Raw genomic sequence first — 11,420 nt, 5'->3', positions numbered from 1 at the left:
CTCCAGTATTAGCACGACTCCTTCTAGAGAGCTCATTTTAAATGAATGATTGGGAAATAACCAAGACTGTGAGCATGAGGACTAATTCGTTAGGATTTAATATTTCTTGCATGTGTAGGTAATCTAACCAATTCCAGGTTTATAACGGTAATTTTTACAAGAAGATACACTAGAAGAAATTAGGGAAACCAAGAATCAACAGTCTTTTTCTTATTTAGCGTTTCTCTCCCCTTCTGGCCTTCATAATTAAATATTTATAAAGTACTCATCAATGGCCATGCCACCCTGAACGTGCTCGATCTCGTCTGATCTGGGAAGCCAATCAGGGTCGGGCCTGAGTAGTACTTGGATAGGAGACCACATAGGAAATCCCGCTGCTGTGGGTGCTTAAAAATACATGCATAAATGAATGAATGAATAAATGAATGAATGAATGAATAAATAATTAATAAATAAATATTTATTAACTATCTAATACAAATTAGGACCTGTATTGATACTACAACCCCAAATGAGACAGACTCTCTTCTCTTCTTAAATATAGCTCTTCACTGAGGTATGATCGTTGTACACAAAGCTGCACACATTTCATGTAAACAACGGGGTGAGTAAGGACGGAAGTATACACCCCTAAACCTCCAAACCATCTATGACGTCAACATATCCCGTTCTTCAAAACGGCGTCCCCACTTTATATGTATTTATTTTTTATTGCGAGAGGCGCGGGGAATACAAAACAATTAACATAACATTCTCCCTATCATCAAAAGTTAAGTATGCATTATCATGTTGGTATCTGTGATACCCAGTACGTTTCTAGAACTTATTCCCCTTATATGACTGAAAGTTTGCACCCTTTGACAAGTACCTCCCCATATCCCTTCCTCCCTGCCCCTGGCAACCACCATTCTATGCTGCTTCTACGGGTTTGACTGTTTTGCATTCCTCATATCAGTGCTTCTTCTGTGGCTGGCTATCTCACTTAGCATCATGTTCTCTGGGTTTGTCTCTTTGGTTGCAATGGCGAGGTTTCCTCCTTTCGAAGGCAGATGAAAGCTCCATTGTATGTGATACCCTATTTTCTTTATCTGTTCATCCATCGGTGGACATTGAGGTTGTTTCCATTTCTTGGCGATGGCGTATCCTGTTGCCATGAACACCGCAGCGCGGTTATATCATCAAGATCCCGATTTCGGTTTCTTTGGATAGATATCCGGAAAGAGTGTTGCTGAATTATATGCTAGCTCTATTTTTTAATTTTCTGAGGAACTGCATACGGTTTTCCATAGTGGCTGCACCATTTATGCTCCCGTAACACGATACGAGTCATCTTTTCCATGTAGTTGCACATAATTCGTTTGGTCTCTAGGTGGGGGAGACAGCAATTCAATCAGCTTCACGATTTTTCTTGCGGTAGGAATGCTTCATTTGATAACCACTCTCTTAACCCAGTTTCAAATGCACACTACAGTATCGTTCAATATGGTCACGGGGTTTTCAGCAGCTCTTTACTGCTTACTCATCTGGCCTAAGTGAAACTAGACCAGTTGAACAGCAACTCCCTGATCCTCCCTTCCCCCAGGCCCGGGCCACCGCCACTCTCCTGTGTGTTTCTATGATTGGCTAGTCTATTTGCCTCACATCAGTGGACTGAAGCAGTATTTATCCTTCTGCGACTGACTTACTTCATTTAGGATAACGTCTCCCAGGTTCATCTGCGTTGTTTCATATGACAGGATTTCTTCCATTTTTAAGGCTAGATTATAATTCATTGTATGTTTATATCACATTTTCCTTATCCACGTATCTGTGGATGGATGTGTGGGTTGTTTACATAATCAGCTATTGTGAAGAATGACACAACGAACGTAAGTGTGCACGTATCTTTTTCAGATAGACATTTCTTCTCCTTTGGATGTATACTCAGACGTGGGATTGTTGAATCATGTGGTCGATATAGTTTAGCAGTTTTTGAGGATCATCCAAACTGTTTTCCGTAAGGGCTGTACCAATTTACATTCCCAGCGACACTGTACAAAGTTTCCTTTTTCTCAACACCCTCACCAACCGTTGTTATTGCTTGTCATAAAACTATGCTAACAGGGATGAGGTGATATCCGATTGTGGCTACGGTTTGCATTTCCTTGACGATGCATTTCCTTGACCACCTTCTCATACCCCCATTGTTCATTTCTATATCCTCTTTGGAAAAAGACCCAGGGTTCTTGCTTACTTCTTGAGTGAGTGAGTGTGTTTTTAATCAATCAATTTGCACTTGAGATGTATGAGTTCCTAGTACAATCTGGATATTAACCCCTTATCGGATATTTGGTTCGTGACTACAATCTCCCATTTCATAGATTGCCCTTTTTGTCTTGTGAATTATTTCCATTGCTGTCCAGTAGCTTTTCAGTTTACTGTAGTCCCACCAGAGTTTTTATTGGCTTATCCTGTCATGTCTGTGTTTTCATACTAGAAAACAAATCATTGCGAAGAGCAGTGTGGAGGAGGTGTTTCCCTGTGTCTTCTTCTTGGGTCATATGGACTCGGGTCTCATTTTGAAGTCTTCGATCCATTTTGCTTTACTTTTGGAGTATGATGTCAGATAAGCATCCGGTTTGGGTCTTCTGCACGGGGATGTTCTATTGTCTTCACACCTTTCGTTGAAGAGACTATCACTTCTCCATTGTGTATTGGCTTTGCCCTTGTCAAAGATTACTTGACCGTGTAGGCGTGGCTTCATTTCCGGGCTCGATGTTGTTTCATTGCCTCTTTGTCTCTTTTTCTTTTTCTTTATTTTCCTACTATGGCAGTGATTTGCTTAATTTAGATTTGAAAAAATAGTTCTGAGTCAGTAAATGGCAGGCCGATATCTGTTCCCCTGTCTCAAAATTACTTTGGCGAGTCGAGGTGTCTTCTGGCTTCATGTGAATTTCAGAATGTTTTCGATATCTGTGAAAAATTCCGTTGAATTTACGATAGATACTGCATTGAAGCTGTAGGCGATTTGGGTACTAGGGCTATTTCAACAATATTCATTTCTCCAATCCATGAAAGTGCGATATCTTTTCTTTCCTTATTGTCTTCTTTAAATTTTTACATCAATGTCTTGTAGTTTTCAGTGTGGAGATCTTTCACCTCCTTAGTGAAATATATTCCTAAATCCATTATTCTTTTGGACACGATTTTGAAAAGAATTGTTTTCTTACTTTCCTTTTCAAATAGTGTGTTGTCACCAAGTAGAAACACAACTGATCTTTGCACGTTGTGTTTTCTACCCTGCACCTTGCCTGAATATGTTTGTTAGTTGCAACAGTTTTGCACATGGAACATTCACCCGACTCTCTCTCGCCTCACGCCTAGACAGGAGTTGCCATGTCTCTTGGGGTTGAGCTCTGCCAGCTCGTGGGACGGGTTGATGGCAGTGAAGTCAAATTGCTCTTCTTATTTCAGCTGATCTCGGTTGTAGGCTCGCCTGTGTATTGCAACTTCTGGACTAGGTTCTGGATCTCTCCTGAAGGGATTTTGCTACTAATATTGTTAAAGCTGTGTTTCTACGGGGATACGTGAGCTGAGAATGCCTATTCTAGCATCTGGCTGACGCCACTCAGCCCAGACCTTTTGAAATTTTTTGATCCCAACAATTTTACTGCAGCGCTCATTCGTAGTTGCAAGAAAATCCCTATTCACATGACGTGTTATCTTGTTCTGGACCACAAAAAGAGAGGAAAGGATATGCACTTTGTCACATGAAAGAACAAAACTTTTATACTTATGCTGAGAAACAGCCATAATGAGTGATGTGGATCGTTCATGAAACAGACACTAGAGCCAAATTAACCTTCTAGTGCAGGAACCTTTTCAAAACACAAGAGAATTTTAAAAGTTCCCAAATCAATCAATCAATCAGTCAATCAATCGATCGATCATATGTGCCAGAAAACAAAAGCTGATAAGTCTCCCAGGTAGTGAAGCAGAGCAAGAACAACAAGAAGACGTACGATGTGTTCCCTCCAGCTCCAGCTTGGTGCTCAGCTCCTTCAAATGTTACCTTTCTTTTCAACCCCAAATGCGGAATCTCCCTCAGACCTCGCTGGATGTGGGACGTGCCGCTGGACTTGGCCCTAGAACTTGCCTGGCCCGGCAGTAGTACCAGGCCTGGCTGTACCTGTAGCTCCGGCTCTGTCTTCCTCATCTCTCAAGTCCTCTTTATACTTTACCCTACAATGGAATCCAGGACCTGCGAGGCCTGACAGCAGGGTGTGGATTCCGTGGGACCCCCGTTTACTAGGCGGGTGCTTCCTGCATTCTTTGAAGGGACCTCTCATTCATATCGGGCACCTCACTCTGCTGACCAGAGATTGTCCTCCCTACACAGAAGGTCTCACATCCCTGATAAGTGTGATGAAAAAGTGAGGACAGGCCCAGCCTGACAGCTCTGCATAGAGCCTTCCAGGTCTCACAGCAGGGGCTAGGCTCCTTGTAACACCAATATCCTGGGACGTTGATTTCCCCTGTCCTAATTCCTGGGTGCCCTCATATCGGTCCTCGTCTCTTCAATTAGCGAGGATCCTGGGAACTGACACATCTCTGATAAAACTAAGCAGATTCCCTAATCTTAACCTTGCAGAGAATGGGTCCCTCTCCTGGGTCTGATGCAGGATGGGGAAGCCACAGCACAAATCTGGGCGCCCAGAGGCTGAGCTGTAACAGACATAAAACATTTTACTCTATTCCTTCTCTTCCCCGGCCAGACCGACACGTCTTATGGAACTTTTGTTCCAGTAGATTTACTTTTTATGAAAAGGTGGCTGAGTCGGTCAGTTTTTTTGAGTCCCTGATCTTGGTGGATAGCTGAAGTCCCATAAGCAGATGATCCTATTGTCAGCAAATGTTACCTCTTTTCCCCCTTATTCGTAGCTCACTTCCATTTTGGTATAATTGTTGATTTGGCTCTGCATTCCAATCTAGCGGTTTGGCCACATGATCCTTCTCCTCATTGCTTGGAATTCATTTTGCAGTAAGGACAAAAATAAGTGAATTAAAGGACACGAGGTCGGCCTCAGGCTGCGGGGAGTTGAAGAGTGTGGGCTTTAGACTAAATCATATCAAGGGTCTGGTTGCATCGCTGTACTACCCGGCCATGGGAACTTGGGCACATTTTTACACTGTGTGAGTGAGCCTCAGGCTCATCATCTGTGAACTGAACTTGAGGAGCCCTGTCAGTCGGACTGCTGATTGTGAGTAGGAAATGTAAAGCGCCTGCTGCAGTGCCGGCCATGTATCACATTCGTCCCTTCTGATGCCTGGTCGCCGCACGTTGAAATGAAGGGCTTTACTGTCCCTAGACCTGGTATGATGGGCTGAGGGGGAGCCTCACCCGATAGCCCTGCCTTTTCCAGCTCATATCAACGGGCGGGACCAGACTCTCTCCTGTACACTCTGTCGGTGTTGTTGGTAACCCTCAGTCCTCACTAAGGCTCCCCGTTATGACTCTTGTCAGGGCTCATGTCTCCTCTCTTTCTTGACTGGAAGCCCTCCTAGTAAGTTCCATACCACCTGCGACCCAGCAGGAGGACGTCAGGATGGCCTTATTTGGTCATAGCTGCCCACGGTCTCACAAGAATGAAAACTGTGGCAGGCATATTCAGGCCCTGTAAGGGATGGTCCCACTCAGGGCTCCAAATCAAGTGCTGCATTGACTGCTGGGCAGGCCTAAGATTCCTTCCTCTGTTGACATTGAACTGACCCCCTCAGACCGATACGCTCACTACCTGTCGCTTACTCCTGAGTGGGAAACGACGGGACCCACTGGCGGACGTCTCTGCCCTTGGCCTCCTAGAACTGGCCGTGGGGAGGATTGCTCGTGGCCGCTGATGATGTGGGGTGGCGTTCCCACGCTCTTGTTTTCACCCTGTTTTCTGGCAGAATCCGCAAATATTCCATCTTGACTTGAGACATCCCTTCACACGAAGAAATCCATTTCCCTGAGAACCCTGTGGAAGAAGTGACGTTTCCTCATCTGGTCACAGTAGCTCATGGTCCACCAAGGCTAACAGTAGTTGAAGGCGTTTGTGTTGCCCTCCACTCTGAGGGGGTGGAGGGTTCTTTCAGCCTTCAGGGTCCTTACCTTGGATCCTGGCACAAGCTGGAAATCCTTCTGCTGCTGATCCGGGGCTGACCTTTTGGTGATGTGCCTCACGTCCGTGAGATGTTCCGGGAGAAAGTGATTATGACTCATCAATTCACCAGGGCTAGGTGACATGATCTCACTTCTGAAAACAGGAGCTTAAGTGGCTCTCTTCTTTCTGGGAGAGATCCTTCCATTGTGACTTGTGTCATCCTGTTGACTGCTGTCATTTCCTCTGCTGAATTGGGCCTCCCCCATTAGTCTAAGGACCTGAAGTCTCCAAGAGCTTCCCGTCTCATGCCTGAGCTCTGCCTGTAACCTCCCTTGGGCAACTGCGGAAGCGGGACATTCCATCTCTATTATGGAGTAGCCCATTGCCTCATGTCTCATAGAGGATACTTCCCTTGACACTGTCAGGCCTGGATTCTACCCCCTGCTGACAAGCCAGCCTGTAAACCACGATCTCGCCTTTTAGAAACCCTGCAGGCAGAATCCAAGGCGGACTTGAATCTGTCAGTTCTTGCCTAGGACTCCATGGTAACGGCAGAGGAGGGGTCAGGTGTGGCCCTGTCAGTTACAGTGGACTGGTCCCCAGGAAGAGTCTCCTCTTGGACTCTGCACCATTGCCGCGACTGCACTCTCTGCTAATCTGAGACTGGAGCCTTCAGACAAAATCCTCATCTTCCATGGCCATCAACTGAAAATCACTGTTAGCCACAAGCAGCCAGGACAATTTTGAACCTCACAGGGCTGACAACTGGGACGGGACCGTATGGGGAGCTACTCTTCTGGCTGGGTCCTTCCACCTTCCTTATTCAGGTTCATCACTGTCATTTCTATGAGAGCCTGAGACTCCTCCTCTACTCATCTGAGAACTCTGGGCCGAGACCAAGGCCCTCATGCCCCCTGAGAAGCCTGAAGCAGGGAGGGGATGCTCAGCCTCGAAGCTGTGCTTGAGACTCTCCATGTGTGTGCTCAGTGTGACCTGTCTCCCTGTCACTTCCCCGATTTTCTGGGGTCTCGGTCTCCCAATCCTCTTGTACTAGCCCTCCTCTTGGTTCCTATCTCTGGGATTAAGGCTTCCTGGTAAATTCCACATCTCTTCAAAATCATGAGAAGGTACCACTCCGCAAACGTTGCCGAGCACGGATCCCTCTCCAGCAGTAATGTGAGATGGGGAAACGGTAGCACAGGGCCGGAGTCCTAGGACTTTGATGGGTTGTCCGTGGAAAAACATACCTTGAAGTACTCTTTGTCTACATCAGCCAGATGAAGTGCTCATGTAACTTCTGTTCTGAAGAATTTACTTTCAACAGGGGAGAGATTGTCCAGGAGGACTTTGCGAGCCCCTGATCTTTTGAGGTTATCTGAGATTGCAAATGTAGATCACCATACCATCACAGAATACTGTCTGTTGGCTTGATTTACAGACAATAAAGAAACATGCAAGCCCAGGAAATACAGTGAGCCTGTCATTAGATGAATCCAGAGAGGCTCACAACAAGACACATCATAATTAAAATGCCAAATGTTAAGAACAAATCAGAGACTCTTACAAGTAGCAAGAGAAAAGCAGTTCGTTATCTACAAGGGAGTTCCCATGGGACTCATTTCAGCTGAGGTTCCACAGACACTCTGCAGGTAGAAGGGATTGACAGGAAATATTCAAAGTGATGAAACTCAGAGACCTGCAACCAACACTCCTCTATCCAGCCAAGATATCATTTAGAATCAAAGGATAGATAAGAGCTTCCCAGACGAGGAAGACATAGAGGAGTGCGTCACCCCCATGCCACAATTACAAGAAATGTTAGAAGGATGAAGGGGAAGAATTTGAAGGAGGAAGAGGAGGAAGAGGCTGAGAAAAGAGAAGGAAGGAGAAGGAACGGGAAGAAAAAAGAAGAGAAAAGGAAGCAGAAGATCGAAGAAAAGCGATAAATATATGAATATTACAAATGGCAATAAGTACATACCTATCGACATTTACTGTAATTGTTAACAGATTAAACGCTCCAATGAAAGGACACAGGATGGTTCAGTGGATAGGAAAACAAAGGCCTTGAATATACTGGGTACAAGAGACTCAGTTCAGATTGAAAGACACCTAGAGACTGAAAACAAAGGTGTGGGAAAAATGGTTCATCAAAATGAAAATGATAAAAAAAAAAAGTCTGGTTAGCAATACTGAGATCAGACAAAATAGACATTAAAAGGAAGGGTAAAACAAGAGGTGAAGAAGGATCCTGTAATCCCACCTCGGGTATTCATCCCAAGAAACTCAAAACACTACTTTGAAGAGACAGGTGAATCCATATGTTCATTGCAGTATTCTTTACGAGTTTCAAGATATGGAGGCAACCTCGGTGTCCATCAATAGGCGAATAAAGAATGAAGAGCTGGTACATAGATACAGTAAAATATTAATGATTCAGCCAGAAACTAGATTGAAATCTTGCCATCTGCAACAACATGGATTGTCCTAGAGTGCAGAAAGTCAGAGAAGGACAAATGCCCTAAGATTTCACTTACCTGTCAAATCTAAACACCATAACAAATAAACAAGACAGAGCCAAACTCAGAGACACAGAGAACCTTTTGACGGTTGCCAGATGGGAGGGGGCGTAGTGATGGGTGAAAAGGGGAAGGGATTAGGAGGTACAAATTGTTAGTCACAAAATAGCCATGGGGATGTAACGTACAGCATGGGGGATGTAGTCAATAATATTGTAATAACGATGTATGGTCATATGGGTACTGGATTTACAGGGAAGATCAGTTCCTTACTTATATAAATGTCTGGTCACTGTGTTGTATACCTTAAATGAACACAATATTGCATACAAAGTGTAACCGAAAAATTTTAAAACTTAGAAAAAAGAAATAAGGAGCATGCGTTGTGTCTCTGGGTGGGAGAGTAGAATAGTGGGCTTACAGTAATTTGGACGAGCCATCAAGTTTGAGCCTTGCACTTACTAGCCCCATGACTTTTGGCACATTACCAAACTCGAACTCTATGAGACGGGCTGCCCACTCTCCAGCGAGTCTGATCGGCCCTGTCTTCTACGACTGGTAGCATATATGTGATATAGAGAAAGCACCAGCTTCCATCACTGTGCCAGTCTTGTACTGAGACATTAGGCAATAGAAATATTGCTATGATTATCTTGACCTCAGAGGTTACCATTTATCCAGCTGGAATTTTTTGTTTGTTTGTTTGGTTGTTTTTTTTACAGCATGTCGTGAAATATGCAGTGATCTAGAAAACAGAAAAACTCCCGGTGAGCCAAAATGGCACCTAGGCATGAAAGCTCAGGAATATGCTCTCTCCAACCCCTCTTTACCCTCCTTTTTACCTGTTCCTTATGAAGTAGAGCGGACCTCACCCTCTTTTGTAGCGATAGCTCCTCCTAGCCTGTATAATTGCTCGGGCACGGGCCGGGCCTTCTTTGACTAAACACCCCCAGGGCAAGCATGAAGACTTCCAAAGAGCTGATGCTCCAGTGATGACTGTGTAAAAGAAAAGCCATGAACAAAGAGGTACACGCACAATGCTTTATTTTCTCAAACATGCTTGAAGGACATAAGCAAACGCAGGTAACATCTTTTTAAATGTATAAAAAGAAAGACTAAATGGAGTAAAGCAATGCAAGAATAGAACCGCTTTTACTCTTTCACTCTCTATAGCTCTCTACATTCTGATCTCAACCCTTTTTTCTGTGGATTTATTTATATTTCCAAGGATATTGCTATCTTAAAGCCATGTTATCTTGTTCTAGACCACGGAAGCGTTTTGGGGATTTTCAATGCGTACTTTTTTTAAAATTATTATTTATGTACTCAACTGAAGAAATGTTTTGAATGTTTCTCCATCGTCTACACACACCCCTTCCTCCTACCCTCTGGTAACCACAAGTCCATTGTCCATGTCCATGAGTCTCTGTTTGTCCTGTTCATTTGTTGCTTTTAGGTTTAAATCCCACATATAAGTGATAACATGTGATTTTCAACTTTTTCTGTCTGGCTTTCAATGCCTATTTCCAAAAACAAAATCTTACTCCTAATCTTGACACATGGCAATGAATGTGTGATCCCTGCCATTCACACACTTACATACCAAATCTACATGAACTTCCTTTTGAGAGGAACACTGCTTGAAAATGCACAAAAGAGGCAAGACAATGACATACACATTCGTCGATATTAGGAACACAGCTTAACAGGCCTTTGCAACCGGAAAGTGAAGAATCCACCTCAGAGATCACTCGGGGGGAGGGTCGCGGCTGGACGTGGCCCTGGAGCGTGCTCTGGCTTTGTCGGTAGCCCCAGCCATGGTTGCCTCAGTGGCCCGGGCTCTCTCCTGCTCATCTCTCAAAATCTCTTCATAACGGGGTGGGAAGTCAGTGGAGACGGTATCTTTGACCTTGGACAAAAAGTCCAGGACTTTCGCCTTGGTGGTTTCAGCTTGGGCTCTTGGGCCCCACAGGAACTCGAAGCGTGGAGGATCACTGCCGGGCACCTGCCGGTACTCCAAGTAATTTTCCTGCACCAAATCTTGGGTGATAAGCTTCCTGGGCTCCCCGAAGATGAAGTGTGTCTTTCCAGCGTAGACTCCCAAAATATTCAGGAGTTCCCAGATCTCCTCCTCAGAGGCGCGGTTGCCATTCAAGAAGATCAACCCCAGCAGAGGCATCAGAATCCCTTTTGTAGGAAATTGCCAGGCAAAGCTCACACTCCCTTCGCTGGTATCATCCAGCTTGCAGACAAGGGAATAGGAGTGACTGTTGGGCTTGACTTCCTTCACTTCCAGGCCAAAGAACAGATCCATGCGCTCAGAGGCTTTCTTGAGGATCTCGGGGAAGTGCTCCCTGTACCTTCTGTGGATGACTTTCAGCATGTCTCCCTTTTTAATGGGCTCATTCATTTTGTACTTACACAGCAGGTAGTTCGCCAATATACCCGCCTTCCTAGTTAGAAGATCTTGGCCTGAGCTCTCACTGCAATGTGCGGCCTGGGACTTTTTACTCTTCTGAACATGGCTCTTGCCACGTACATCAGAACTTTTGCACGAAACACCTGCAGTGGCACTGGTGGCAGCTGAGACACTTGCGGGTGCCTGGAGACTGCCAGCATCAGAAGAGCTCGAGGCACCATCCCCAGTAACAGGAGGGGAGGAGGCAGTGGCTTCTCCCTCTGCTGTCGCTGCCTGAGCACTCTTAAGACCTTGGGCCTCGGCTCTGTTCTGGCGGCGTTTCTCACGAGCACGGAGCTTACTCTTCTGACCGCGAGGCAT

At 45.1% G+C, this 11,420-nt stretch overlaps 1 protein-coding gene and 1 pseudogene across 1 annotated transcript; one reads left to right on the top strand and one right to left on the bottom strand.

Annotated features, from left to right (window-relative positions):
- The first annotated feature begins 267 nt into the window (after nucleotides 1-267).
- LOC111735650 lies at nucleotides 268-386 on the top strand (annotated as a pseudogene).
- A 10,002-nt stretch (nucleotides 387-10,388) lies between these two features.
- On the bottom strand, nucleotides 10,389-11,420 carry LOC105311530 (melanoma-associated antigen B1-like). Its single transcript, XM_011387512.1, has one exon. The coding sequence runs from the start codon at nucleotides 11,418-11,420 to the stop codon at nucleotides 10,389-10,391; it is 1,032 nt and encodes a 343-aa protein (XP_011385814.1).

The sequence above is a fragment of the Pteropus vampyrus genome, unplaced genomic scaffold (assembly GCF_000151845.1).
Source record: "Pteropus vampyrus isolate Shadow unplaced genomic scaffold, Pvam_2.0 Scaffold1000004702, whole genome shotgun sequence".
NCBI lineage: Eukaryota > Metazoa > Chordata > Mammalia > Chiroptera > Pteropodidae > Pteropus > Pteropus vampyrus.
The sequence above is the reverse complement of the archived record's forward strand: the minus strand, read 5'-3'. Positions and strand labels throughout refer to the sequence as shown.